Raw genomic sequence first — 27517 nt, 5'->3', positions numbered from 1 at the left:
TACCGAAAAGTATTAGAAAACTGAAGGGGCAGGACTCAGACAGACTTGGGTTCAAATTCCATGTCTGGGCTCTAGAAAATAGTAACAGAGAACAAAAATATTCATTCTGAAAGGCTACTGGTAAGGATTAGCAATTTTTCATATAAAGCATATATTATAGGGTAAGTGCTCAATTAATGATCAGGTGTAGAACTTCTTAGTTTAAAAGTTTTGGCTTCATCTTTAGATTTATCAACATTAATTATTTTTAATTCTTAGCCTATATACAAGTAAATAGTAATAAAATGTTTTCTTGTGAGTAATAGCTACTAGATGTGAGACCAGAAATAAGCATGAAGTAAGCTTTATTATCCTGATTTGATAAATGAGGAAACTAAATTAACCCAAAGTTAAGGAAATTATCTAGAATGTTCCATCTGGTGGTAGTTACTACTTTCAGACTCCTTTTAAAGATCTGTGACTTAGATACCATAAAATACCTGGAGGAAACGGAATCTTATATGCATTTTTATATGGAGAGAGGCAAAAGTTGCAATACAAGAAGCTTCTGTGTAAGTAACTTTACCATGTCGGGCAGCATCATATGTTGACATATTAACCCGCAGGAGGAAATTATTCAAGCTGTTGAGGTAAGCTGGAAGTGAGTGATAGCCTTCTGGATCATACCATACCTGTTCAATTCCAAAAAGGGAGGCAAGATCAGTATGGTGCTTAAATAAATTAGGCTGCCTTTACATCTGACAGCTCACAGAATTTATATTTAAAATAAGACCAACAATTTCCCAATGAGTTATTTTATCTTCGAAGATTAGAACCATTCCCCAGAGTGCTGACCACAGACCTCTACATTTCCAATTTAGAGATGGACAGAGATTGAGAAAACAGGTTTTTTTTCTGTATGATAGCACCACGTTATTAGTTATTCTGTATCTTCTGCATAGGCAAAGCTTGAAATAAACTGAAGAAATCGTTATTATCTCCATCTCTGTGGCTGGTCTGTAGTGACTCTGGGACTAGAGCTAAAGCATACTCAATAATAATAATAATAATAATAATAATAATAATATAAAATAATGTCTAGGCAAGGATGTAGAAAGAAATTAAATACAAAGACAAACATTGTGTCCTTAGCAACAAGAATGATAACCTTGAAATTCCCACACTAACTTTCTATTCTTAGTTGCAAGGCACAGGGAGGAGAGTTACTTTACCTTCTGTGTCAAAAACAGAGGGATTTAAAATACTGGTGTGCCTCAATTCAAGAGACCCAGTTGATAATTTAAAATTACAAATCTAACTTAGAGAGAAATTATTGGTTATTAGAACTCTTTGTTTATGCAAGAATGTTTACTTTGTGTGTGGAGAGAGGAAGAAAAGGAACAAATGGCAGAGAGAGGGCATTCAAATCTCCAACACTACTGTCTACTTTCTATATGACCTTTTATGAAAATCGGCTAAAACAGGCTCCATAATATCTCATAGAAATGTTGTGAGGATGTGATCAGGTAGTTTGTGCACCAGATGATACTAGTGTTGGGCTTATCACAGTTATTTATATGTGTGTGTGTGTGTGTGTGTGTGTGTGTGTGTGTGTGTGTATATATATATATATATATATCTCACATATATATATCACATATACATATATCACATATATATATCACATATATATATATATCACATATATATCACATATATATATCACATATATATATATCACATATATATATATCACATATATATCACATATACATATATATATATATATATATAACATAATAATATTAGTTTCTCCACCTCCCCCAAGTCTATATATGTCTCTTACTACCAAATGAGAAATGTGTGAAGGACAATTTAAAATTCCTAAGACTACCGTAGATCTTCTGTGTGTGATTCTGTGACCCTAGTTTGTTTGAAAGCATAGATATGATCTAGATGATGATGATAATAATAATAATAATAATAATAATAAAGCCTACAGGATTATTTGTCTTCATCAAATTCCGTTAAGTTTCCATGCTCTTTAAGAAACAAGGATAGGGGTGTGTGGGTGGCTCAGTTGGTAAAGCATTCAACTTCAGCTCAGGTCATGATCTTGCAGTTCACCAGTTTGAGCCCCGCGTCTGTCTCTGTGTTGACAGCTCAGAGCCTTGGGCCTGCTTTGGATTCTGTGTCTCCCTCTCTCTCTGCCCCTCCCCTCCTCGTGCTCTGTCTCTCTTTTTCAATAACATTAAAAAAAAAAGAAACAAGGATAAACACATATAATATATATGTAAAGAAAAACGCATAAGACATTAATGTTCAGTTTAGCAAAAAATGATGAAAGGAGTACAACCATTGAACAATCACTCAGGTTAAGAGAGAAAAACTGGAGATGCCTGGGTGGGGGTGGCTCAGTTGGTTAAGCTTCCAACTTTGGCTCAGGTCATGATCTCATGGTTTGTGAGTTTGAGCCCCACGTTGGGCTCTGCACTGATGGTGTCGAGCATGCCTGGGATTCTCTCTCTCTCTCCTCCCCCCCCCCAGAATAAACTTTAAAGTAATTTTTAAAAAAGAAACAAAAATTGCCAGTATCCAGAACATCTCCGGAATTCTGTGTTCTTCAAAATCAAAATCACAATAGTCTCTCTAAACAATATGATTGAGTTTTGCCTTACTCTTTTTATTTTTTTTTAATGTTTATTTATTTTTGAGAGAGAGAGAAACAGAGGATGAGCAGGGGAGGGGCAGACAGAGAGGGAGACACTGAATCTAAACCAGGCTCCAGGTTCTGAGCTGTCAGCACAGAGCCCGATGCGGGACTCGAACTTGTAAATTGTGAGATCATGACCTGAGCTGAAGTCGGACACTTAACTGACTGAGCCACCCAGGAGCCCCGAGTTTTGCCTACTCTTAAAGTTTATAGTAAATGCAATGATAGTTAAGTGTTCTTTTGCTTATTAATAATGTTTGGGATATTTACCTACTTATGGAACTAAGCTCATTTCACTGCTGAAAATTCTTTGTTTTTTTGTTTTGTTTGTTTTTTGAGAGAGAGAGAGAAAGAACAAACGGGGGAGGAGCAGAGAGAGAGGGAGAGAGAGAGTATCCCAAGAAGGTTCGAGCTGTCAGCATGGAGCCTGATGCAGGGCTCAAACTCAGAAACCGTGAGACCATGACCTGAGCTGAAACCAAGAGTTGGATGCTTAACCGACTGAGCCACCCAGGCACCTCCTGAAAGTTCTACTGAATGATACAACAATTCATTTATTCTGCTGTATACGGACATTTCGGGTTCTGTTTCAGCTAATGTAAGAAACACTATTTTGTAAATTTTTGTATGTGTATCCCGGTACTTGTGTATCCAAGTTTCCCTGGGGTAAATACACAGGACTGGAACCCCAGTGCTATGGGGAAAGCATTATGCCAAACGCTTCTCAAATTGATTGCACTCATGTTTTATTTTTACTTCATCAAAATGCTTGAGCATTTCAAGTTCACATTCTCACTTGTATGACATCCCAGAGGGAAGGTCATAATTTACCTTAGCAAGTGTTCTATTGGCAGGAACTGCTGTTATATCAAAACGAAGGTCTTTAGTCAAAGGCAACCCAAAACTCCAACCTCCATACCTATATATAAGAATAACAAAACTTATATTTGTTTTAATGGAGAAAACATTTATACATAGATCTAAAATGTTTAACTAAAGGCTCAATGTTTTCTTTCCATTAGGAACACATTTATAGCATGAAATAAATACTGCCTGACAAATATTTTACTTTTTTATTGATCTTTTATTATATTTTAGTCTAAGGTAGACACTGTAACTAGAAGTAAAAAGTCATTTTAAGCAATTGCAAATGTGGACTAATCATTCTGAAAATAAGTGATATATAATCTAACCAATTCTGCCAACTTACCTGGATCATGCACCATCTCAAAAATTATAGTATTTTTGCCCTTAACATTCCTTTTTAAAGAAGTAATTTATCACTAAGGTGATATTAGATCAGTTCTCATCTTTTTTCAAATGGCTTCATTTCTTTTATTCTCCAAACTTTCCCCCCTGGTTTGTCCCCTGGTGATATACTTTTTCTCTTCTTGGGTATTTGAAGGTGAATCGTGCCTATATAATTGCCTGGTGCTTGTCAGTTCATAGTCTCTTGAAAATAAAAAGTGGACTTAAAAAACCAAGCAGTAATTTTAAGAACAGATTAAATATCCCAAATTATGGTTGAGTTAAATATGGTTGAGTTAAATAAATTAGTCACACTAGACTAATCTTGTGACTATCATCCTAAATGTGATCTACAGAGCTATACTTTTGACACACAAAGAACATGGCAGTATATTCCTTATTTTTTAAAAAGCAGGTTTTAGAAATGTTTGTTTATAATAAAATGCCTGCTTATAATAATAATGCTTATAATTGAAAATATTTACAGGTATCTGTGTCTAGAAAATGTCTGGAGGATATACAATCAATAGTGGTTATACGTGGATATAGAGAGATTCCTTTTTCTTTCTGCGTATATGTAGTTTGTAATTATTTTACAGTGAACATCAGTCAGTTATGTACATTGAGAAATAAAAGACGGAAGAGATGAAGGAAAGGAGAAAACTATATAGCTATTACAAGATGACCAACTCCCCATGACCCAACTTTATCTGAGGTACAACTGACAAATAAAAATTGTATATATTCGGCTGTACAACTTGATGGTTTGATATGTGTATACACTGTGAAATAATCACCACAATCAAGCTGATTAAAATATCCATCACCTCATATAGTTACCGTTTTCTTTTTGTATGAGCATGCATGCACGTGTGTGTGTGTGGGTGTGTGTGTAGTGACAACTCTGAAGATCTATCCTTTTAGCACATTTCAAGTCTACAATACTGTATTGTTAACTACAGTCACATTGCTGTAGATTAGCTCTCCAGAATCTCTTGCATGACTGAAACTTTGTAGCCCTTGACCAACATTTCCCCATGTTCCCTGATTCCCAGACCCTGGCAACCACCATTCTACTCTCTGCTTCTGTGAGTTGACTATTTCAGTTCCCACATATAGGTGGGATCATGCAGTATTTGCCTTTCTGTGTCTGGCTTATTTCACTTAGCATAGTGTCTTCCAGGTCCATCCACAGTACCCCAAATAGAAGCCTACCAACCTTACATCCATAGCAAATGTTTAGGTGGCTTAGGTACAAGGCCTGTGGCCTTGTCACATATGGACACATTTTATCCACACACAGATATCATAATCTAAATCTGAGATATTCATATTGTAAATAAGGCCAATTGTCACCTAAAACTATGCCTTAAAATTGTCCAAATTGGCATAATCTAGTCAATAACGTTATTGCTTCAAGGGAAAAAAAAATGTACAAGTTTAACAATACACTTTTGTTAAAAAACAAAGCTTTTCAATTTCCTCAAATGAGTCTTAATTTGAGGGAACTGAAAAATTTTTTTAAAGGTTTAATACATAAGATTATTTAGATAAAATAGAGACTTTAACCGGGTAAATAATCAATAGAAATTTTCATGTATTGTCTCAAGTTCAAGAAGCAGTTACCATTAAAATTTGAAAGCAAGACAGGCTAAATTAAATGTCATAAACAGAGTATTTTTACCTTTTTTGCATAAATTCATTAGCAGTTGATATTAGATAATTTTCCAAGCGGTGTCCAGTGAGGTTGTAAATTATTTGAGAAGAGTAAGTTCTTCTATGAGGTGGAGAATAATTAAATTTAGGACACTCCTGAAAAATAAAGTTAAAAATTAAGTTCTTTGCAAATCAAATAGACAATATCAAGAAGGTTTGGTCTCATGATTTGTCTATTATTGCAACAGGTAGAGTCTGATAAGACCGTCTTCTGACTCTGAAGAGCTTTGAAGAGGAAGACATCTTCCCATGCCAAGAAATTAGACCAAATAGTGGAGCACATGCATAGGTTTACGACTCACTTGAAGCCAAAAAGAATACAAGTTAACCAACGTGTGATTTTCTTTTCACTGTACTGACAAGTTTGATTAAACTCTAAGATGACTTAAAATTCACTCAATGATTTACGGGAAAGCAAAAAAACATTTGCTCTGAATTGAAAAGAAAACATTAACAGACAGACATAAGTTCTCAGGTGACAGCAGTGGATGAAAGTGTGTGTTGTATTGTTTTGAAGGTACAAACCTTGGTATAAAAGTTCAAGTTTACATATATCTAAATCTACACAACTTAATTTTAAATAAATCTAAATCTATTCTTTACATATGTAAATGTAAAATTATTCCAAAATAAAGTTTATATATATTGCAAATGTGCTTATATATGTCTATAGACACACATAGATATATTTAAAATTTAATACAGAGAGTCTCTGTATACCCTTCACCCAGTTTTCCCCATTGTTAGCATCTTAAATTACTATCATACATTTGTCAAAATTAAATGTATTGGTACATCACTATTAACTAACCTCAGAGCTTAGTTTTAACCACTTACTTGTATGTGTATTAGCTTTCTGCACTTCCTGACCACTTACTTTCCACTGAAGCTTCCCATGCTTCTCTGACATAAAGCCAGAGAAGCCTAGCACTTTTCCAATTTTTCCTTCCATCCCTTCACACGATGTCCCAGAGCCTGAGGCTTGGACCACAAGTGTGCCCTGAGAACATCGAGGTGCAGATTGCTCTAAAAAATAAATGCTGACTTTCACCTTACGTCAGGTCGGATCAACTTGAACATCACATTTCTAGAACGCTACTTGTTCCGCAAATAATTAGAGACACACTTATGTATGCAATGTAGTTTTTTAGCTTTTATCTTTTGTTGAATTGTATGTACAGAAAAGCGCATATAAGTACACTGCTTGATACATTTTGACAAACGGAACACAACCATGTAACCAGAAACCAGATCAGGAAACAGAACAACTACCACTCCCAAAGTAACAAGCACAGAAGAGTTTTGCATGTTTTTGTACTTTATATAAATGGAATTGTATTATATATATTCTCTTGTATTTGGCTTTTTCCACTCATCATTCATTTGTGAGCATCCTCCATTTGATGTGTGTAGTTGTAGATTAATCATTCTCATTTTGCTGTATACAGAATTCCAGCGTGAAGACAGATTACATTTGATTTATCCACTCTACTGTTGGTGGGAATCTGAGTAGCTATTACAAATAGTATTGCTATGAATATTCTAGTATATGCCTCTTGGTGAACGTATTCACACTTCTGATGGGTATATAACAGAAATGGAATTGCTGATCCCATAGGATCATATATCTTCAGTATTTGTAGGTACTGTCACACATTTTATATATATATATATATATATATATATATAGTATACTGTACATTTATATGTATAAAATATTTATATATAATACATATATGTATTTGGTGATTTATTTATTTTTATTTTTTTAAGTTTCTATTTTAATTCCAGTTAGTTAAAATACAGTGTTATAATAGTTTCAGTGTACAATATAGTGATTCGACAGTTCCATACGCCACCCTGTGCTCATCACAAGTGCACTCCTTAATTTCACCCATCCCCCCACCCCACTCCCTCTGATAACCATCAGATTGTTCTATCATTAAAAAGTCTCTTTCTTGCTTTGACTCTCTCTCTCTCTCTTTTCCTTTGATTAACGAAATTTATCTGTATTCCAATTTTAAATACTAAGTTAGTTGACTCTTACTGTGAACTAAAGAAAATACATGAGGAATTTTCAGAAATTAACTAGATTACATGAGGGATTAGGAAACTCTTTGAGTACTGGGTAAGACTGATATTGAAATATGCAAGGATTCCAAAAGATGCTTGTGGGATCCCAGCTCTTACTGTAACTCTCTTGCATGCAAACACAAAAATAGGTTGTGTTTACAGAAAACAGTTTCATTCTAAAATATTGTACAAACAATGTAGGGTTGAATCATGTGACACTATTAAAACATTGCTAGATTCCGTTCCTATGGGAAAGTAAGTTGACAACATAGTCACTCTCAGAAATGAACAGTGACTTCTTCTCTTCCACAATGTTTCATTTCCCCAGCGAATTTGGTTTTCTTAAAAGTATGTTGACTTGACAGGCTTAGAAAAGGAAGGTGTGTATCTATAAAATACAGACGGGGTAAGGGATGGTTGGATAATCTTTTCTGTTTCTTTCAGGACATGGGTTTTTCTTGCAGGCTGGAGGTGCTCCTTAGAAATGGAGTTCTGTTCTGGATTTACACATTACTGACTTGCCAGCTAACCACCAAACAGTCTCACTGTGTTTTTAGATATGGCAGTTATGGTTGGCTTTGTTGTCTGAAACATAGAGCTTTCCGGTTAGAACTGAACTGAGACCAAAATTTCATTTTTAGTTGGTTTCCACAAAGACTGTCGTCGAATTACCTGCCTTTGGAAATTTGTTCTGAGATGGATTTAAAACAGTGACCTGAAGTTCAAAGGCAATATTTTTGAGCTGCCCCGCTCCACATCTCTGAGCTACTAGCTTCCATAAAATGAAATTATACTGACTCTTTGGCAACCTGGATAGATCTTTCAAGTTTCAATATTTATTCCTTTCTTTCTCCTACTTCACTGAAATGAAATTCCATCTTACCTGGATATTTTCTGAACAGGAGCAAACACCAAAATTAGTGATCGGCTCCCCACTGGTGTTCCATTTTCCTAGACTGCCTCTCGTTAAGCACCTTCTGCAAGTAAAAATGATATTAAAGCGAGGTATGTGTGTGTTCTCATATTTATGTATGAGTATATAAGCGAGTATTGGGTATTAAATTCAGATGTGTAGTCTTAGGTACAGTTTACTGGTTTTTCATAACTCAAATATACATTACGCTACCATTTTCAAGTGATTTGACATTTTGTGAGGGATTAGAGACAGCACTTATTGATTGAACAGTGTTGAAACCAAAGCTCATTGAATTGTCTTAATGAGGCAGGATGGGGCTTTTTGACCCCTTTCTTCTCTGCTCATTCATCCTGTTCTCCAACCTTAGCAAAAGAATATACCAATGTCAGGTTTACATGCGTTGTGTATTATCTTGGAATTTTGAATAAGCAATACTACCTAGTGCAAAAACAGAGTCAGAAGACTTGCATCCCAGCTTTAGCTGCACAACTTACCGTCTAGATATTTTTAGACAAGTATCTCAGTCCATATGAGTCTCAGTTTCTTCATCTTAAAAATGGATTAATAATTCACAGGGTTGTTTGTTAAACAAAAATATGCACAGGAAGAAACTTTTTAGGTTAGAAAGCACCTACTGTTCACTGTTACAGCATAGCATAGCTACGGAATGAACTAAAATCTGTTAAATACAGATTTCTCTCAGGCTGCTGCCCTTCTCCAGCATACAACACACACCCACTTGTATACACACACACACACGTGCGTGTGTGCGCATACACATGCATGCACATGTACGCACACAACTTGAGTGTCAAAAACAAAAAAGCAAAAAAAAAAAACAAGAACCACTTACGGATCACTGATGTTCAAACACATATTGTCGATGCCAGGGAAACTCCACATTGCTGAGACCAGTGCCTTTGTGCTTGGGTGAGAATTCCTATGATATAAAGGATAGAAACAAATCCTTGATACTCCACTAGTCTTCCATATTAAAGTCATGCTTATGAATAATTTGGAAAATAAAATATGCTGTCCAAAGGACAGTTTTCTTAAAAATCCAAGAAAGACTCAGTAGCAGGGGGAAAAAAAAGTATCATGGGAAAAAAATAAGCACATGGCTCTATTTGGCTGCCTTGTTATTCTCCTAATCATTATATGCATTTAGTGATCACCTATTGTATATATGTAATATTATATTATACAGGGTTCTTACATTACTATCCAATATTTGTGAGGCTGAAAAAAAATTACTATCCAATACTTGTGAGGCTGAAAAAAAAAAGTTATTTGCTCTATATAACAACAGATTGGGAAGCCACACCTAACCAGGCTTTCTTGATGAAAGTCTAGGCATTAAAAATAAAGACATACTATAACTTTATTTTTAGACAAACACAAAAGCTCTTAAAGTTATCTGTTGGCAACAGAAGTGTCATGTTGCTATAAATCAAGTTGTCCATTCCTTTGGCAGAATCAGGTACAGTGCCTCATAATTCTTTATTCTTCAGCATTTCATGCATTCACTGAGGTACACTGAGGCCTCCGCAGGCACTGGGGAAACATTTTGGAAGCAAGAAACTTACGCATAGAAGGCTGTCTGTTCAGAGGTACCGTAGAGAGATGGGGAGATGTGGATCTCTGGATAACTGTTGCTGGAATTTCTCAGTGTGCCAAGGCCCATGGCAGTGGTTACAAAGACGATGGGGAGAATAACCTGAGCAATGAGACCTTTCCAGTTTCTGCGGGTATGGTGGAACCTCTTAATGAGTATCGCCATGATCTTCTTCAGTAACAGATCAAAACCATTCAACCTTTCACCTCTTGTCAGGATTTTGTCTGATTAGAGAGAGAGAGATTTGATATGGTTCTGGGTAATCCCGATAAATCAAGTAATAGAGTAACTTCAAAAATCATGGATGGATGGTATAATGTGATGTGATATGAAAAGCTTATATTTCGAAGGTTCTGATTTGAGGTTCAGCTCTTTGTTTTTCAACCTTGGGCCTGAGCCTCTCCAAGTCATAGAGCCATACATAAAAAAGCTTTGTGAATTACAAATCACTATACACTAAAAGATTAGTTACACCCATAGTAGTTTTACATGTCAAAGTGAGATATTTACAATTTTATAAATGAATAGTGTCCCTAATCTCCAAAGTCACAATGTTTTCTCGGTATGTACTGCTAATTATACTAAGACTCAAAAGGTAGCTTCTATCAAGAGACTGAATTCCAATAAGATAAACAGAAACCCAGAAACCGACACCTAAAACTCATATGACATAAACTAATACAATGTATAACTTCAGTTTTAAAAAAAGATAAGCAGAAGCCAAAACAGCTGCCTAGTCTAAAAACTCACTCCTACTGTGGGTAATTTAGTGATTGTAAGTTTCTTGGCTTGCATTCCAATGTGAGGTCCAAAGAATTCACCTTAAACTTGGGAAAAGGGAAACATTCTCTTCAAAAGTATGATTCTAGTTCAAATATTCATTACCTTCTCTTTAGAAATCTGGACTGATTCTATCTGCCATTTCAAAACTCCATTTTTACCACTAGTGTCACAAAAAAGAACTCATTGGAAAAAGATGTTTACAACCCCCACCTCCCACCCCTGAAATGTTCTTCAGGTGTGGAGAAAAATTCCATGGTTTCTGATAATGAATTAAGAGCAGCTGTAGAGGCTATAAACTGTTGTCCCCTCAATTGTGCTCTTACAACTGATAATTCCACAGCCCCCTCTAAAAATATAACATTCTCTCCAAGGGCCTGATGCCAAGCACTCCTCTACATGTGATAAGATGACCGTCAACTCTGTGGATATTTTTAATTCTCCATCACAAATTATGCAGCACAAAAAATCATGATCTTCATTTAGCTGATAAGGAAAAATACAAAGCTGCTTAATTTAAAATGAATTCCAATTAAACAGAGTGAACAAGTTTAAATGCAAACTCATATCTCTGCAAAGGGGAATTGTAGAAGGAGCTGAATATTTTAAGTTAATTAGTATGCTTTTCTGTTTCTTGAGAAATTACATGTGGATGAGTTACAGGTGTATCAAATGGAGCAAATGTGCTTTCTAAAAGATAATGTCAATGAGGGAAACATTTTGACTGAAGAGTAGTTTCAAATTATGAGACAAATGCAGAGGCAAATACATAACATTTACTTCCTGAAGCAGATGACCACTTTCTAATCAAAGTCCTCAATGCCATGGGCTTGACAATTATATTCCCCAAAAGATGATAAATGAGGAATATGGCAGAGGACAAATGAGACTCCCAAGTTCCAGAACTATGCAAACATCAGAGAAGATCTTCTCTAAATTTTATAGTCAGGCAAATGTTTAATTAAAAGTTCTGTTCCTAGAGATTTTTTCCAAGTTAAGCAAACTGTTGAAATGACTATTCCATAATTTATAGATCATTTTACTATCTGCTTCCTTAAGTAAATAGTGTTTCCAAAGGCATAAATTAACTGTCAGAAAAAGAATAAGAGAGGAGAAAAGTTATTTTCAAAGGAGCCCAATTCCTCAAAGTCCTATCAAGAAACACGATTTCTGAAATGTATCTTGTGTGAAGAATTGAGGGGGACAACCTATCACTATAGGTTCTTAGGTACTGAGTCCAACTTCATCAAATCTGAAACCCTCCCCCCAAAAGCATTTTCTCAGAGCCTGAATTGTTCACAGAAGGGGAAGATTAGACATATTTTCCAATAAGGTCCCATAAAGAATGATGCCTCTTTTTTTAGCATTTTTTTTTTTTTTGATGAGTCTTCTGCTGAATATGTCTGTTGGTGAGTCAGCTACCTTGCAAGGTAACTTTGTCCATTGTTGGACAGCACCAATTACAGGAAGGATTTTAATCTGTTAAACACAAATCTGAAACTGTAGTAAATTACATGTTAAAAACGACTACCAGGGAGGCGACTGGGTGACCCCATCAGTATCCAACTTTTGATTTCAGCTCAGGTCATGCTCTCACTGTTCGCGATATCGAGTCCCACATTGCGCTCTGCACTGACAATATGGAGCCTGCTTGGGATTCTCTCTCTTCCCCTTTCTCTGCCCATCTCCTGCTCGCACTCTCTCTCTCAAAATAAATTAATTAATTAAAAAAAATACTCATTAAAAAAATTGACTTCTTGTGGGTGTAAGGAATACATACCACCATGCTAATGAGGAAGTTCTTTCACGTTCTTCAAAACATTTTGAGAACTTGATTTTGTTTAATAAATACTTGGGAGATTAAAAAAATAAAGCTTACTTTTTTATTCTGATTTTTTTAATGTCTACTTTTTTGAGAGAGAGAGAAAAGAGAGACGTAAGCACAAGCAGGGGAGGGGCAGAGAGAGAGGGACACATAGAATCTGAAGCAGGCTTCAGGCTCTGAGCTGTCAGCACAGAGCCCGATGTGGGGCTCAAATCCACAAGCCGTGAGATCATGACCTGAGCCGAAGTCGGATGCTTAACCGACTGAGCCACCCAGGTGTCCTTCTTTATTCTGAATTTAGAAAGAAAATCTGAAGCTGACTTTTATCCTATGATTTTTCTCATTTATGTCATTTACTGGAATTAAGCAAAATATACACATTAGATTTATACCATCTCTGTCTGTGAAACTGCTGCTGCTCACAGATAAATCGTCGGGAGTTGAGATGCCGTTGGTACTGGAATTTCCAATTTTCTTTTGTGTTAAGTGCTCAAGACTCATATCTCTATCTTTTTGTGACTCTTTAGTCAAATTCAGAAAGACCTAGAAAGAGAAGCCAGAAAACTTCATTAACATAAAACATGCATGCCCTTTCTAGTCTCTAAGCTCAATTTTGATTTTAAATTTTTATCACATTGAGACAAGTGTGATCATAAGCAAATATTTTTATAGTGACTTTAAATGAACATTTTTTTTTACCATATGTTATTATAACATTATTGACTATATTCCCTATGTTGTACTTTTCATCTCCCTGACTTATTTATTTTATATCTGGAAGTTTATATCTCTTAACCACCCCTTCCCCGATTTCACTCATCCCCTTCATTCCTCTAAGTAAACATTTCGGTATATAAAAGATACATGCTCTCTAATTGGGTAGAAAACAGGTCTGTTTTCAAAAGTCAGTCTTACATAAAAATGGTATTGAGATAGTTTTAAGATTTTCTGATTTTGTAAAATGTTTATTTTAAAATATTTTCTCTTTTTAAAGAACTGTGTGTATTTAAGGGAACAGCAAGTTATATCAGCCTTAAGAAAAAAAGAAATGTACCTCTTCCACGGTGGTGTCTGAGATGCCGTAGCACCCGATGTTCAGGTCACCCATGCCATTGTCCAGCGCCCTCAGGAGTGACAGATAGGCCCCTGAGACTTTGGTGCTAAATGGAGGAAGCACATACACAAGCTCTCCGCCGATGTCCTCCTTGAGGTAGGCTTCAGGGAGGTGTGATCGGATCATTGCTGTCACAGCCATTGTGTCGCATGTTGTATTTGCACTTAGATTTGGAGTCTAGATACAAAAACAGAAGTTGAACACTCCTTCGTCTTTACACTGTACTGATGCCCAAGGGCCCTAATCAGAGGGTGGTGAGATTCTTTCAAGACATTCAGACCTGAGTCAGATGACACATCCCTCCTCTGGTGTTTCCTGTCCCACAGGGGTCCCTAGCGTGCTCTATAAGTCACTATTTTATTGGCTCCATTCTCCCGCCTCCCCCTGTCCCTTCTTTAGCCTCCCTGCCTACTACCTCGCTCTTACCTGCTCTGCTCCAGCCACAGCAGCCTCTCTGTGTTGTCAGAGTGTTTCGAACTCAGGCACACCCTCCTCAGGGCCTTCCCAATAGTTGTTCTTTTGCCCTGAGATAGTGACATGGCTCCTTCTCTCCCAAGTCCCAACTCTTGGCTCAACTGTCATCTTCTCAGAGCCCCTTCTCTTCCTACCCTACTTAAAAGGGCACTGCTCAGCATTCCCATCCCCCCTCCTGTGCTTTATTTCTACCCTAGCATTCGCCACCTGCTAAGAGACTTAATAACACACTTAACAACACTATCATCGAATCCCCCATACTCTATCAGAATATAAACTCTATGAGGGTAGAGATGTTAATATCATCAGTTCTGTAATCTCAGGTATTATATACCTAATATTACATACCTAATACATACATTTCTTAATGAATTAATGAATGTAACAATACATTGCTTTTCATTTGGAAGTCACATTAGGATGATCAGATGTAAAATAAATGGTGGTAGTCAAAGCCTACCTAACAGCATACACATCTTGCACAGAATTGATAATCATACGATATTTTAGGTGGTCCAGGGATCCTTAGTCGCCACTGCTGTCCTTCAAAGATGTAAAAGCACCTTTGGCTTGAGTTAGTCTTTACACTGCCACTTGAGGGGTACTGATCAGAAAGTGAATACACAACTACATATTCTCTTTATTTGCTTTAATGCAAAAAATCTAATTTTTAGCCCTACAGGCTAAAATGCTAGGGAAACTAAAAGGCTGATCCTCCATATGAGCAAACTTAGGATGTAGATCCTTTTTGACCAAGTATCCCGGTTCCCTGTGTGATCCCGGACCAGTGGCATCCACATCATGTGGACCCTTGTTATAAAGGTAGTCAGTTCTAGAACCCCATCCTAGACCTACTGAATCAGAGACTCTTGGGGTGAGGCCAGATATGTGGGTTTAATCAAGGTCTTCAGGTGTTCTGATGCTTCCATGGGTTTGAGAAGTGTGAAACTAACATATTAATGATGAATTTTAGCAGTTAATAAAATTGGAGAGATTCTGCCTCCATTTCACAAAAAATAGTAATTCATGCCCCTGTCATGAGGTACACTTTCTCTCTTACAAACCTTTTTCTTAGTGAGCGTGAGGTGATACCCGTCCCCAAACGCTTCCTTGAGGTAAAATGGTGACCCACAGCAGCGCAGCCCGCCCTGCTCCAGGAAGGCTATGCGGTCACTCAGCACTTCAGCTTCGTCCAAGTGGTGCGTGGACAGAATGATTGTTCTGGCTTGAAAATACAGAGAAGAACAACCGAGAATGAAAAATGAAGACACAGCTCCTGAGATATACAGAGTTAGCACGAGTAAATCCTGTGATTTATGAGGAGATGAAGCACGTTTTATGAGTTAACTGAAAAACTGACCAGAAGGAGCTTTCAAAATAAACAAGGAGAAATTTGGAAGGGGTGTTGCTAAATATACAGGGCTCTTTTCTCATAAGTCGGCAGCGAAAAGGCATTGCCTTTGCTGTATGGCTGAATGTCCATCAGTCAGAGGCACGCGTTAGCAACTCCTTCCTTAGTTTGCTCCTTTGTCTTCATTTCCATTCTTTCTCTCTTTGCCTGTCTCTCTCCCCCACTTTTTTCACTATGAAGAAGCAATAATTTTCAAGACTTTTTGAATATTCCTCTCTGATTAATCCGCTCCACTCTGATTGCTTCTTTGCTTCACATCCTGTTAGCACTTGTTTAGTCTGTTTTCAGTTTATTTTCGTTTGTGTATGTTTGATCTCTCTAATTAGATTCTAAGCTCCTGTAGGCAGAATTTGGGACTTCTATCTTTTTGCATGCTCTCAAAAAGGCCAGTGAACTCAACTCACAGGGGGCACTACAGGGATATTAACTAATAAACCCAGAAATTTAATGGCGGGAAGAGAAGACTTTGGGAAGGGGAAGACTCCATCTGAGACTTTTAACAGGGCTTCTAAACAGAAAAGGTGTAGGCTTGGTTGCAAGCATCCCAGAGGACAAAGTTATGACTGCTGGGTGGACAAGTTATAAGAAGGTCCTCATACCAGTTTTGTTCTTGGATATAACATCCCATATACTTCGGCGAGAACATGGGTCAACTCCAGTGGATGGTTCATCCAAAATGACCACCCGTGATCCACCAATAAGAGCTATAGATATGGATAGCTTCCTCTTCATTCCTCCTGACAAAGTGCCAACTCTCTTATGACGATGGCTGTATAGTCCAGTATCTTTTAACGTCCTTCAAAAATAATGTATGGTGGTTATTTTTGACAGAGAAAATATTTGAATATTGAAAAAATACAATAAGTACTTTAAGTAATAGGTATTTACTAAGCAACTATTATGTGCTCAGCAAGGTACAATACACTATTAAGGATTCATGATACGGTTTTTTATTGTTTATCGTCTAGTTGGAGGTTCAAAATTGATACCCAGAAAACAACACAAGGGAATACATGGCTCATTTTTTTATTTGTTCATTGAAAAATACTTAGGGAAGGCCTGCCTGTTTTGTGCCAGACTGTTTAAGCTACTGGAGGAAAGTAGTGAGAAGACAATATTCCTACCCATAAGGAGATTAGGTTCTATCTAGTATGTGTATGTATTGGGAAGGATGCAGATAAAATTTGGTCAATAAACATATTCCCAAGTATGTTTATAATTCACCAGGTGGTAACAAGTATAATAAAAAATACATAAAGCAGGGTACATGAGATAAGGAGTGCCTGGGGCATGCTATTTTAAGCATATATATATATACAGTCATCCCCTCAGAGAAGGTGATATTTAATCAGAGACTAGGAAAATGGAGGAGTGGGTCAAACAGCTGTCTGGGGAAGGCTGCTCTAAGTAGAGGAAACAATAAGTGAGAAGCCCTGTGGCGGGAGTATAAGCCAGTGTGTGACTTAGGCAGTGTCTAGAGCACAGTGAATGGAGGAAAACTAGAAGGAAATGACATCAGAAGTGAGATGGGGGCAAGTCTTGTAGGGTCTCTTGGCCTCTACTGAGTTCAACACTGAATGTGGTGGGATGCCATAAAGGACTTTGAACCCTGGAGTTACACGGTCTGATTTGTCTTTTTTTTTTTTTTTTTTTTTTTAGTTTATTTACTTATTTTTAGAGAGAGAAAGAGAGAAAAGCATGAGAAGCATGAGTGGGGAGGGGCAGAGAGAGAGAATAAAGAGAATCCCAAGCAGCCTCCACACTGTCAGTGCAGATCCCAATGCAGGGCTTGAACTCACAAACCTCAATGTCATGATCTGAGCTGAAGTCGGTCACTCAACTGATTTAGCCACCCCAGCATCCCCTGATTTGTCTTTTAAAAAGGTCACCCAGGCTGCTCTTTGAAGGATAAACTGTATAAGGGAGAGGAAAGGTAGGTGTCCAGTTAGCAGGCTTTGCCTGATGTTGTAGCCATTAGAAACAGAGGATTTGGGGCAATATGGTAGCCCGAGATGAAGAAAGTTAAACAGTTTCAGTACAATAATTGGCTCGTGATGATGATGACATAAAATATATACAATACCGGAAAAGTAGAAAAACTAAAACCAATTCTTTTGTGACCAAATGTTTCCTACAGGCATTATCATTACCATAGCTTGACGTCTTTTTGAGAGGCGTTACCAGTGCATGTCCTGATTGCCACTATACTGACCTTTTCACTTCCTCATGCAGCTGCTTTTTAGTCCAGTGAGGAACTTTGATGGAGCCATACAGGAGTAAGTGTTCCTTGGTAGTGAGGTAACTAAACAAGACGTCGTGCTGCATGCAGACCCCCATGCTCTTCCGTACCGTGTGTAGGTCTGTTTTGGTATCTTTTCCATAAACAAAGATGGTGCCTGCTGAAGCCCCAAAAAGCCCAGTCAACATGGAGCTGAAAATGAAGAAATGATAAATTAGGTATCAACCAAGCATTTAAGTTAGATTTTAGAACTAAATATATCTCATTCATTAGCAAACAGTATTACAGTGTATCACCTCAGGTAAGACCAAGCTATAAAATAAAATGGTATTACATGAGAACAAACATTGAGTGACTTTTAAGCTTTTAATTATTTAGAGTGTTACATAAACACTACACAGTGACAATGATGGGGAGGGGTGGTGGCCGTAGTAATGACAGAAATGGTCACACACTTTAATTGCCAAGTATGCTCTCTCCTTGAGCAAACTCATGCACCTCCCTGGCATCAGATGGTATCTATGAGTCGTGGAGTCTCAAATTTATATCTTTAGCCCAGACCTCACCACTCAGATCCAGATTTGCACTGTATATCCAGAAGACAGTATCACATCTCCATAAGACATCTTACAGGACCCTCAAACTCAACATGTTTAAAATTTAACTCAGGATCTTTGCCCTCAACTCTGTGCCCCCACTGATGTTCCTCTTTCACCATACGATGAATCCAAATACTGGTTGCACAAGCCTAGAATCCAGAAGCTGTGTTTGCATCCTCCTCCTATCTCTGTTTTCAACCTCTGCCCATATGTCCCATTTTCCCAGCCACACCACAGTGCAAGCCACACCACCACTTGCTCCTGACCACACCACTCTCCTTCCCATGTGAACATTGGTCACTTTCAGTCCCTTTATCTACACTGTGATTATTCTCTATCTTAGTAGACAATTGCTTATCATTTTTCAGATGGTTAATAAACTGAGCAATTACTTAATATCCATCTTCTCCAGTAACATGTAAGCTCCATGAGGTCATGCAAAGGATCCATTTTTCCACCACTGTCTCTAGTACCTAACTAGTACCTTGTATCTTGTATATAATGAACCCTAAATGACTATTGTGGATTTAATAGGGAATCAATCATATACGCAATTCTTCCCACAAAAACACCTTGAAATATAAGCAACTCATTCTTCATATTCAGAAGAATAAAATTAGGACTTTCTCAGCTAAAATTCAGCTTCTTCAAAAAACCTTCTTCTCTTTTCTTCGCTGGTCTCTTATTGCCTATTAGAAACCTGCTTTTAAGCACTAAATCACTATGTTTTCACTAGAAAGCCAACTTTGAATTTAAGCAGGCCATATAAATAAGAGTAGCTGCATGTTCCCTCATTTCATGACCTTACTTTGTCCCCTTTTATTTGCAAAAGAAAAATTAATTTGAATATATTTTGGCAGTCACGAAGCTTACTTATGATAATACTAAGTAGGATATCCAGCAACTGACGCTTTTTTTCAAATAAGAGCTAAAGAGAAACAGCAGCTTAGCGTTGACTTCCAGCCAAGAATGTGGAGCACTGGAGGTGAGTCACAAAAAAAATTCAAAAGGATGTCACTTTAAAAACATTTGAGTCTCTTCTCCTTTTGGACACATCAGTTAAATCATGAGTGAGAAAGAACAGCTCATGTACCACTCCTAGCCCTTTTGATCTATATCTGATAGCTGGTGATTTCTTTCTTCATGAATCAAGGCAAGGAGCAGCTGGGGCTGAGTGTGTTTATAGCAAAGTGTGTAAACTCAAAATTATACATGGGCCAGAATAGAAATGCAAATAAATGAAGCAGACTGGGCATATGAGACAGTGCAGATTTGTGAGGAACAGGAATAAATCAGAAAGCAGATGTCCCCTTTAAGAGAACAGTCACCAGTAAGACGCAACCAATTGTCCCCACCTTAGACTGTGGACCCAGTATTGCCAGAACATCCTATTATCCAAGGAATGTGAAGAATATTTCTTTTTATTAGAAAACCTCTCCATTTGTAAATATTGGCACTGAATTAAAAACTTTTAAGAAGTACTGGTTCAGCCTGATCTGGCCTTTTGAGGTCTCAGATTGGGATCTCTGACTTAGACTCCATTTTATAGTAAACAAAATGAGCTACCTTAATCTATCTCGGAGATGTAGTAACTTTATTCTTTATGAAAGAAATGAGGAAATATTAAGTAATAGGCTTCCAGGACAATAAGTGTTAAAAAGTAACATACATCGTAGTAGTTTTCCCGGCTCCATTGGGCCCCAGCAATGAAGTAATATGTCCTTCATAGAAGTTCAGATTGAGGTTATCAACAGCAATTTTTGAGCCATAGATCTTTGTGACCCCATGAAGGGCAACCCCAACTGTGAGATCCTTAGGTTCAGGCTCAATGTTGGAGGGGAACATGTACTCAGGACCTGAAGGGAAATCAAGAGAAGAATTATAAAGCTCACAAAGAAGGAAAATGCAGCTAGAGAGAGACTTTTCCTTAATTAAAAACTGAAGACTATAACAACACAGGCCTCTAAGTAAAAATAACTCTGGAAACAAAATATCTATTGTAGCCTTCAGCCTCCTTCTCATTTGGTTAAAGAATGAATGAGGTGGGGAACCACATTCTCCAAGGCTCATATCACACCTCTCTGTCAGAACAGGTAGTCTTAGACTACGTTATCATAATAATGAATTCTCCTTGATTCAACAGATCTCAAATATTTAAAAGGCAGTCTAAGTTCTCTGATCAGACAGGATGATACCAACTAATGGAAAAAAAATGTCTACAAGATGTGATTTTACGGTGACAAGGCCAGTTCAGATCTGTGGTTATAGAATCCAGTTTATTGATTACTATCCACATCTGCTTTAGGCACCACACATAGACCATGGATATGGGTCATCCTTACCTTATGAAGATGGCACTACTCCCCCAATGTAAGTCATGAGCTTTAAACTGTTTGTTCAGCGTTGGTGATGGGTTATGCTAAATTATCTGTATTTGTAACTTGGTTACTCTTTTTGACTAGTGACAGATGGCTGGAGTTAGGGGTGTAGACTGTGGCCAAGGAACAAATTTTTTCTCTGTGTGAATCTAACTGGACCACAAAGGGATCTACAATCTTGGCCTAATTAGCGCCATATGCTAACCAACTGAGCTAATGAGCCCAGAAAAAGCCACAATTTAATCTCCATAAGAGTCTGAACACATATGTGTGGACATATTCATCCATGACTAAAAGGATGATAATTTTGCCATTTAGAAAAACATAATTAAAATCACTCGTCATGTAAATTTTATATCACTTCTGTCATAATAATGCTTGTTGTTGACCTACTTGTCTTACTGGCAGATGGGTTGGTGTTCTGCATCATGATATTAGTAAACATAAGGCCATTGCTTTTCTCATGCTTCATGTCTGTACATCCCAATCGCTCCTTCCAATAGGAAGGGAGGACTGGAAAATACCACGGAGCTGCCATGCCATAGGTACCTGTGATAAAAATGTATTAGGAAGAATAAATATTAGCTGATTGTTAACATTAGGCATCAGAAGCTAAACAACAGAACATTATATATGGTTCAGAAAGTATTTTCTTTCTTTCTTTTTTTTTGATCTATATCAAATTAAAGCGTAGTCTGTTTCCAAAGTAAAGCAAAAAAAGATAGCCTCTCTTTTATTCTTTTTAAAAAATAACTTCATTGAGGTATAATTACATGCCATAAAATCTGCTCATTATAATAAGTGTAGAGGTAGATGATTTTAGTAAATACCTGAAGTTGTGCAACCATCACCACAACCCATGCATTATTAGACTATTCCTACAGCTTCAACAAGTGTTCTTATGCCCATGTACAGATAACTCCTGGTCCCACCTCAAGTTCTAGACAATTACTGATTTGCTTTCTGTCTCTACACATTTGTCTTTTATAAGAACTTATGCAAATGGAAGTATACTCTTCTATTCTACAACACCAGGAAATACACAAATATCAGTAAGGCTGAATGGAAAAGCTCTCAAGCATGTTAAAAGTAATGATGACCTGAGAACTAAAATAGGGGCTCTAACTAGTGTTTTCTATTAGAATTTGGTAAATTCTCCTCAGAATTAGGAGAATTGGTTTTGCTTTATCATGTCTCATGTGCCCAATTGGAAAGACTGGATTCCATGCTTCTTGATACACTCCACCCTTTAAAGGAACATCAGAGAAGGAATTCACCAGTCAGTGCACTATCTTGTCCTGGAAAGTTCTGGTTAGTTTGTAGTTTTAAGTTTGTATTTTTTTTTTTTTTTGAGACTATATATGGCAGATCAAATATTAAAAAATATATAGTAGCCGATTTATAAGCATGAAAACTATACAAAATATATCTGTAGGAAGTATGTTCATACCTGGGAACACATTTCTGACATACCAAGCAATAAGGAAATAAATGAAAGAGTCAGCTAGGATTAGACAGCAGAGCCAGCCAAAGGAGGTAGTGTCATCCTGAACTGGGGAACTGTACATATTTTCCCACTGAAGACCTAAAAAGTAAACACATGTATTTATTCTTCTGCGAGATGTACTGCAGTTGTGAAGGATAAAATCTAGTTTTAAAGGAAGTGAGCCTACCAATGCCTTGCTCCTCATATCTTGCAATGTATTGACTTGCATAACTGAATGCTGTTGGGGACAGCAGGCTCTGTGAAGAAATGAAACAGCAATGATAGCTCTTACAAGTTTTGTGCAAGAGGGATCTAAACATACTTAAAACTTTGGACACTTACACAGATAAAATTGACACTAACTCCCTAAGCGTATTTAAAAATGGAGAGATCCCATTGGTACAGGTCCAGAGGTCCCGTACCAAGCACACTACCCCTCTGAAGAAGAGAAGAGGGAATAGCGGAAAACAAAATCAGGAAAATTATGACTTGGAAAATATTTGCCAAAAACCCAAAATATGTATCTAAGTTTAGTTAAATGTTACTCAGCAATTTATAAAATAGGTAATTAAAAGGTAATGCAGTGCTAAGACTAAGACTAAAATCAAATCAACTGTTAGAAGCCATAAGATGTTTTTACTTCATAAATTGATTACAGGTAACAGAAGTACTATGAATTAAAATATACTAAAATATGAATTGATTGAATACTTACAATGTAACAAATTAGAAATTTAATGTTGCATTAACCCAAAGTAGTCAATGTTAAATGAAAGTTATTTAACACTTTCCATTTCCATAAACACCAAAGTTGCAATATGACTCTCAAAGAGATTTATTTTTCTGCTTTCCAAATTTCAAACTATTCTTATTGATTTCATTAAAATTCTTAAGTTAATTCAATACTTTTGAATTGAAAAGGCAGAAAAGAATTCAAAATTGATTATATGCTGTCAGTGCATTTGTCTTTATGCCTATAAGTTATATTGTATGTTACCAAACCCATGAAAATTATTCACACATGTGAATAATTACAGTAATAAAGGCTTTAAGATATTTAAGGAGTTGGACCAGAAAAGAAGTTAGAATTTGTGATGATCTTTAAAATGATTGTTTTTAAAAGATTATTCTTTCTTCAGAAATTATTTAACAGCATTACATACTATGATTTTAACAACTGGGGGGGAAAGTTTCGTTTTCATTGTCTTATGTTTGTACAGTACTCAGTGATATAGAAAAAACTATCATTAGAACACTTAAGCTTATTTTGCAATTGCAGAACTTTTCAATTTAGATAAATTAACTTTTAGTTTGAGAGTCTAAAAGCATAAAAAGAACCAATTCTTATCACACACTAGCCATTCAGTTGTGACAGTTGACTCACCATGAATACTTTTACAATATAACTCAATTCATCCTCAACTGTAATCAGAACAATAAAGGGAAAAAAAGCAATGATGTAGATGAGGCTTCCAATAAGGGCTGCAATGTTGGTGTTGTTGAAGAAGACACTGATAAGATAGCTCATGGCAAGAACTGAGAAGCTGTAGTCCGAAAAATACAGGAACAAAATGAAACCATTTGTTTTAGGAAGAATATTGCCAAACTTCAGAATAATGATAAGGATGACGATGGTAACCAGTAAAAATCCAATACTCTCTATAAGCCAGGCAAAAAAGTGGCTGCAGGAGTTCACACCCATCATCTTCATGTACTGTGAAAAGGAAAAAGCGTTAGCCACTTTGTGAGCAGATATTCTCTCAAATAGCAATTATTTCTGCACCATGCCAAAATGCCCATGAGACTCTTCATATATATGGAACTAGGCATCTTAATGATTTTCATAAGTCAAGGATTTGTCCATGCTTGCTATGTAAAATTAATACGACCATTTACATCAGCCCAATTTAAATTGTATGCTTTCAGAGTGCCTAATATAATGGATGATTTGGATGGTGAGGTTCTTTTTTTAATTTTTTCCAATTTCATTTTATAACTGGTATCTAACTGATGCACCCAGATTAAATTAATTTAGAATAGATTATCAAAATTTATGGTGTCTTCTGCAGAATTTTACAACATGAATTTGACATTTGTGCAGGCATGAATATTTCAAGCAGGTAGAAAAACACGGTTTGTTTCAAATTCACTATAGGGATTGAGATAGCAAAACTCTCTTTAAGAAAAATCTAAACATTGATGGACAACACAATCAGTATTCAGCTTCCTGAGAAAAGTAGAATGGACCTGATTCCTAAGATTTAAAACATGGAAACTTTGAAGGGAGACTTTCTGCCTTGTGGCACAGCTTCCCCATCCTTAAGATCACTGGTAGTCTCGGTCAGGTCTGTCATCTTTGTTTCTCAAAAAGACATTCATGCACCCAAAATGAACTCATGTATCTGAGATTCATTCTCTCTCAATTTATATTCTTTAATAACTCAGTAACATCCCTAAAGGCCAAGGCATTTCACCAAGGTAGAAAAACAGATCAGCATGATATGTTTGAGCATTAACTCAAAGGGATTCTGAAAGCTCTAACGTCCCCTGGATCTTGGTTGTCTCAAATTTGATGACATGTTGCAATTTGTGGGAACCTGCATATCCTGGTACCTGGTTTTAACAATATATGATTAATGCTAAGCTTATGAATCAACAGTCCATTTTTAAAAAAGAACAAAAGAAATGCTCCACTAAAGCTTTATAATCTAGTATTTCAGGTAAAATCAAGGATTTTCAATGTCCTCCTTCTTTAAACCTAACTTGTCCAGGAAGAAAAAAAAAAAAAAAGGAATGCTGCTGAATCTTTTGCTCTACACGCAAAATAGTGATTTTTACTTTCTGCCTTTGTAACTTATCACATTTTGATAACTCTGCTGCTCCTCTTGTTGCCATGGAAACAGCTACCTGACTGCCAACAGTCTAAGCTGTGGGCCTTAAGCTAATCACCACTGAGAAAAAAGCGTGTGACTTTTTCTCTTAACTTTGCCCTCTTCCTCACCCTCCTCCCTCCTTACTGCTTCTCTCTTCCCAGGCCTTCCTGCCCTTTGCAGTAAAGATTCAACTTATGTTTCCATAGGAATGGAAGTGTGGGTCAAAGTAAAAAACTCAGCATGGAGCAAAGATGTACTATGGAAGGTTTCCTCCATTTACTATGTATCTATCATTGAAAACAAAATTACATTTCAGTATGAAAATACACCTCACAGGTCTTATCGAAATTTTTTCTCTGCACCCCAACCAATTTGAAAAAATTACTGTGTCATGTTTGATGACTGCATTTCAGAGACACGTGCCCATTCCAGTATGATTATGATACGTTAGCTCTTTCATTTGCCTTTCTTATTTGTATTTTGAGGTTTAACTGAGTTCAGAATTAACTGGAGAGTTATGGGACCCATATAACTACTCCAGAGCTGATACCCACCACCTAATTTCATGTGACCTATGTGAAAAATACTTTTCCCCAATAGCAGCGTATGTTAGTAGGAGACAATGTCAATTTATTTCACAAGGTGAATATAAAGCATCTAGGACATGAAATAAAGCTGACTTTGGTGTGTGTAAACATGTTTTCCTTTCCCAACAATTTGATAGCTGCAATATAAAACATTTTTATAACTAGAAAATTCTCCATTTATAGCTTATTAAAAGATAATCTGGCAAACCTGAAGACCAGGACCAAAGGTGTTTATCCCTGTAATTTTGAAATTTTCAAGATTTGAGATCAGATCCCTATTCCCAAGAGTTGGTAAAAGTTGGAGGGTGATCATTGCTTCCTATGGACACAGACTGAGCTAGGTGCTTCCAAAAGTGTTCACTACTTAACATTCTAGCATGAAACTTCAGTGTTAAACTTCAGGATATTGTGCCATGAGGAGAACAGCTGTTATTCATAAAGAGAAAGAGCAAGGAGAGCATGTAAGTCATCCATAAATTATCCAGATTCACTGCCAACATCGTTATAATAAATAAGACCAAACCTGCTGATGGAAGATGGCCCACCGAGAATCTCTGGCTATGCTTTCCTGGATGTCATTAGTTGATCCTCAGAGTGACATATGTCAGGTGCCAACTTTGCAATCAAAGAGTCACTTGTCTCAAGCCTTCCAAACCTGCCTGAAGCAATTCATCAGCATCTCATAACCTGTTGCTCAAGGAAAACCCCTGTACACAGAGTTTGCTTCAGTGGATGGCAGAAAATACTGAGAGCAGGTTTGGCAAGATTTTGGGTAAATGTGTTGCCACATTCAAAAAAGCTTATGCACAGGAACTGACATTAATGCTCTCAGGAAAAGAAATCACAAAGATTCATGTATTTACTTGAATCTTCATTCAATTCAACAAGAATGTCAAGCACTAATTTATAAGGAATAGTAACATTTCCTACCTCAATTAAAATTTTTTTCTTAACAATTATTGTTTTTTAGTAAGATATAAAGGGTGTTGTGATCACTACTTGAAATGTTCCAAATTCCTACTACCGCGATGGATAGTGTCTATGAAGAAGGCATAAAAAATGTTTAAAGTGAACTACTAAAATCCCGTCTCTTCAGACCACAGATATTTTAGACTACCTATCTGAACTGAGAAAGAACAACTCCAAAATTTTGTCTCCAGCTGAATATAAGCACCGAAATCCCCATAAATGACTTAGATTAGATAGATGAAGCTAACCCATAAATCAAGAAAATAATGTGCAAAAGTACTTCTCTGTGTGTTGTAAATCAATTTTTGTAAGTTTTAATATTTTAATTTTTAAAAGCAAGGAACACAGAACAAAACCACGAGCATTTCAAAATAGTTTTTTTTTTTTTTTAAACTACTGGATTAATCTCATCAACAAACTTACTGGGCATTAATATTTGTACTAATTCCTTTAACAAATTAAAGAAACTCACCGGAGTCATATCATAACAAGGTCAAGGATTAATGGCTTCATTGAAATAGC

General features: G+C 36.7%; 1 protein-coding gene across 1 annotated transcript in view; it reads right to left on the bottom strand.

The window, feature by feature from the left end:
* ABCA12 (ATP binding cassette subfamily A member 12) overlaps positions 1–27517 on the bottom strand; it is a 291771-nt gene that overhangs the window by 25673 nt on the left and 238581 nt on the right. The window contains exons 27-42 of the mRNA XM_078450550.2: positions 23951–24280; positions 22754–22823; positions 22531–22665; positions 21474–21629; positions 20372–20558; positions 18077–18295; positions 16464–16660; positions 15518–15678; positions 13920–14156; positions 13258–13408; positions 10232–10484; positions 9499–9585; positions 8613–8706; positions 5625–5752; positions 3524–3611; positions 566–671 (exon numbers count right to left, since the gene is read on the bottom strand). Of these exons, the coding sequence (XP_078306676.2) occupies positions 566–671; positions 3524–3611; positions 5625–5752; positions 8613–8706; positions 9499–9585; positions 10232–10484; positions 13258–13408; positions 13920–14156; positions 15518–15678; positions 16464–16660; positions 18077–18295; positions 20372–20558; positions 21474–21629; positions 22531–22665; positions 22754–22823; positions 23951–24280 (2599 nt within the window). The remainder of the gene's footprint in view (positions 1–565; positions 672–3523; positions 3612–5624; positions 5753–8612; positions 8707–9498; positions 9586–10231; positions 10485–13257; positions 13409–13919; positions 14157–15517; positions 15679–16463; positions 16661–18076; positions 18296–20371; positions 20559–21473; positions 21630–22530; positions 22666–22753; positions 22824–23950; positions 24281–27517) is intronic.

The sequence above is a fragment of the Panthera onca genome, chromosome C1, assembly GCF_046562875.1.
Source record: "Panthera onca isolate mPanOnc1 chromosome C1, mPanOnc1 haplotype 2, whole genome shotgun sequence".
Lineage (NCBI taxonomy): Eukaryota > Metazoa > Chordata > Mammalia > Carnivora > Felidae > Panthera > Panthera onca.
The sequence above is the reverse complement of the archived record's forward strand: the minus strand, read 5'-3'. Positions and strand labels throughout refer to the sequence as shown.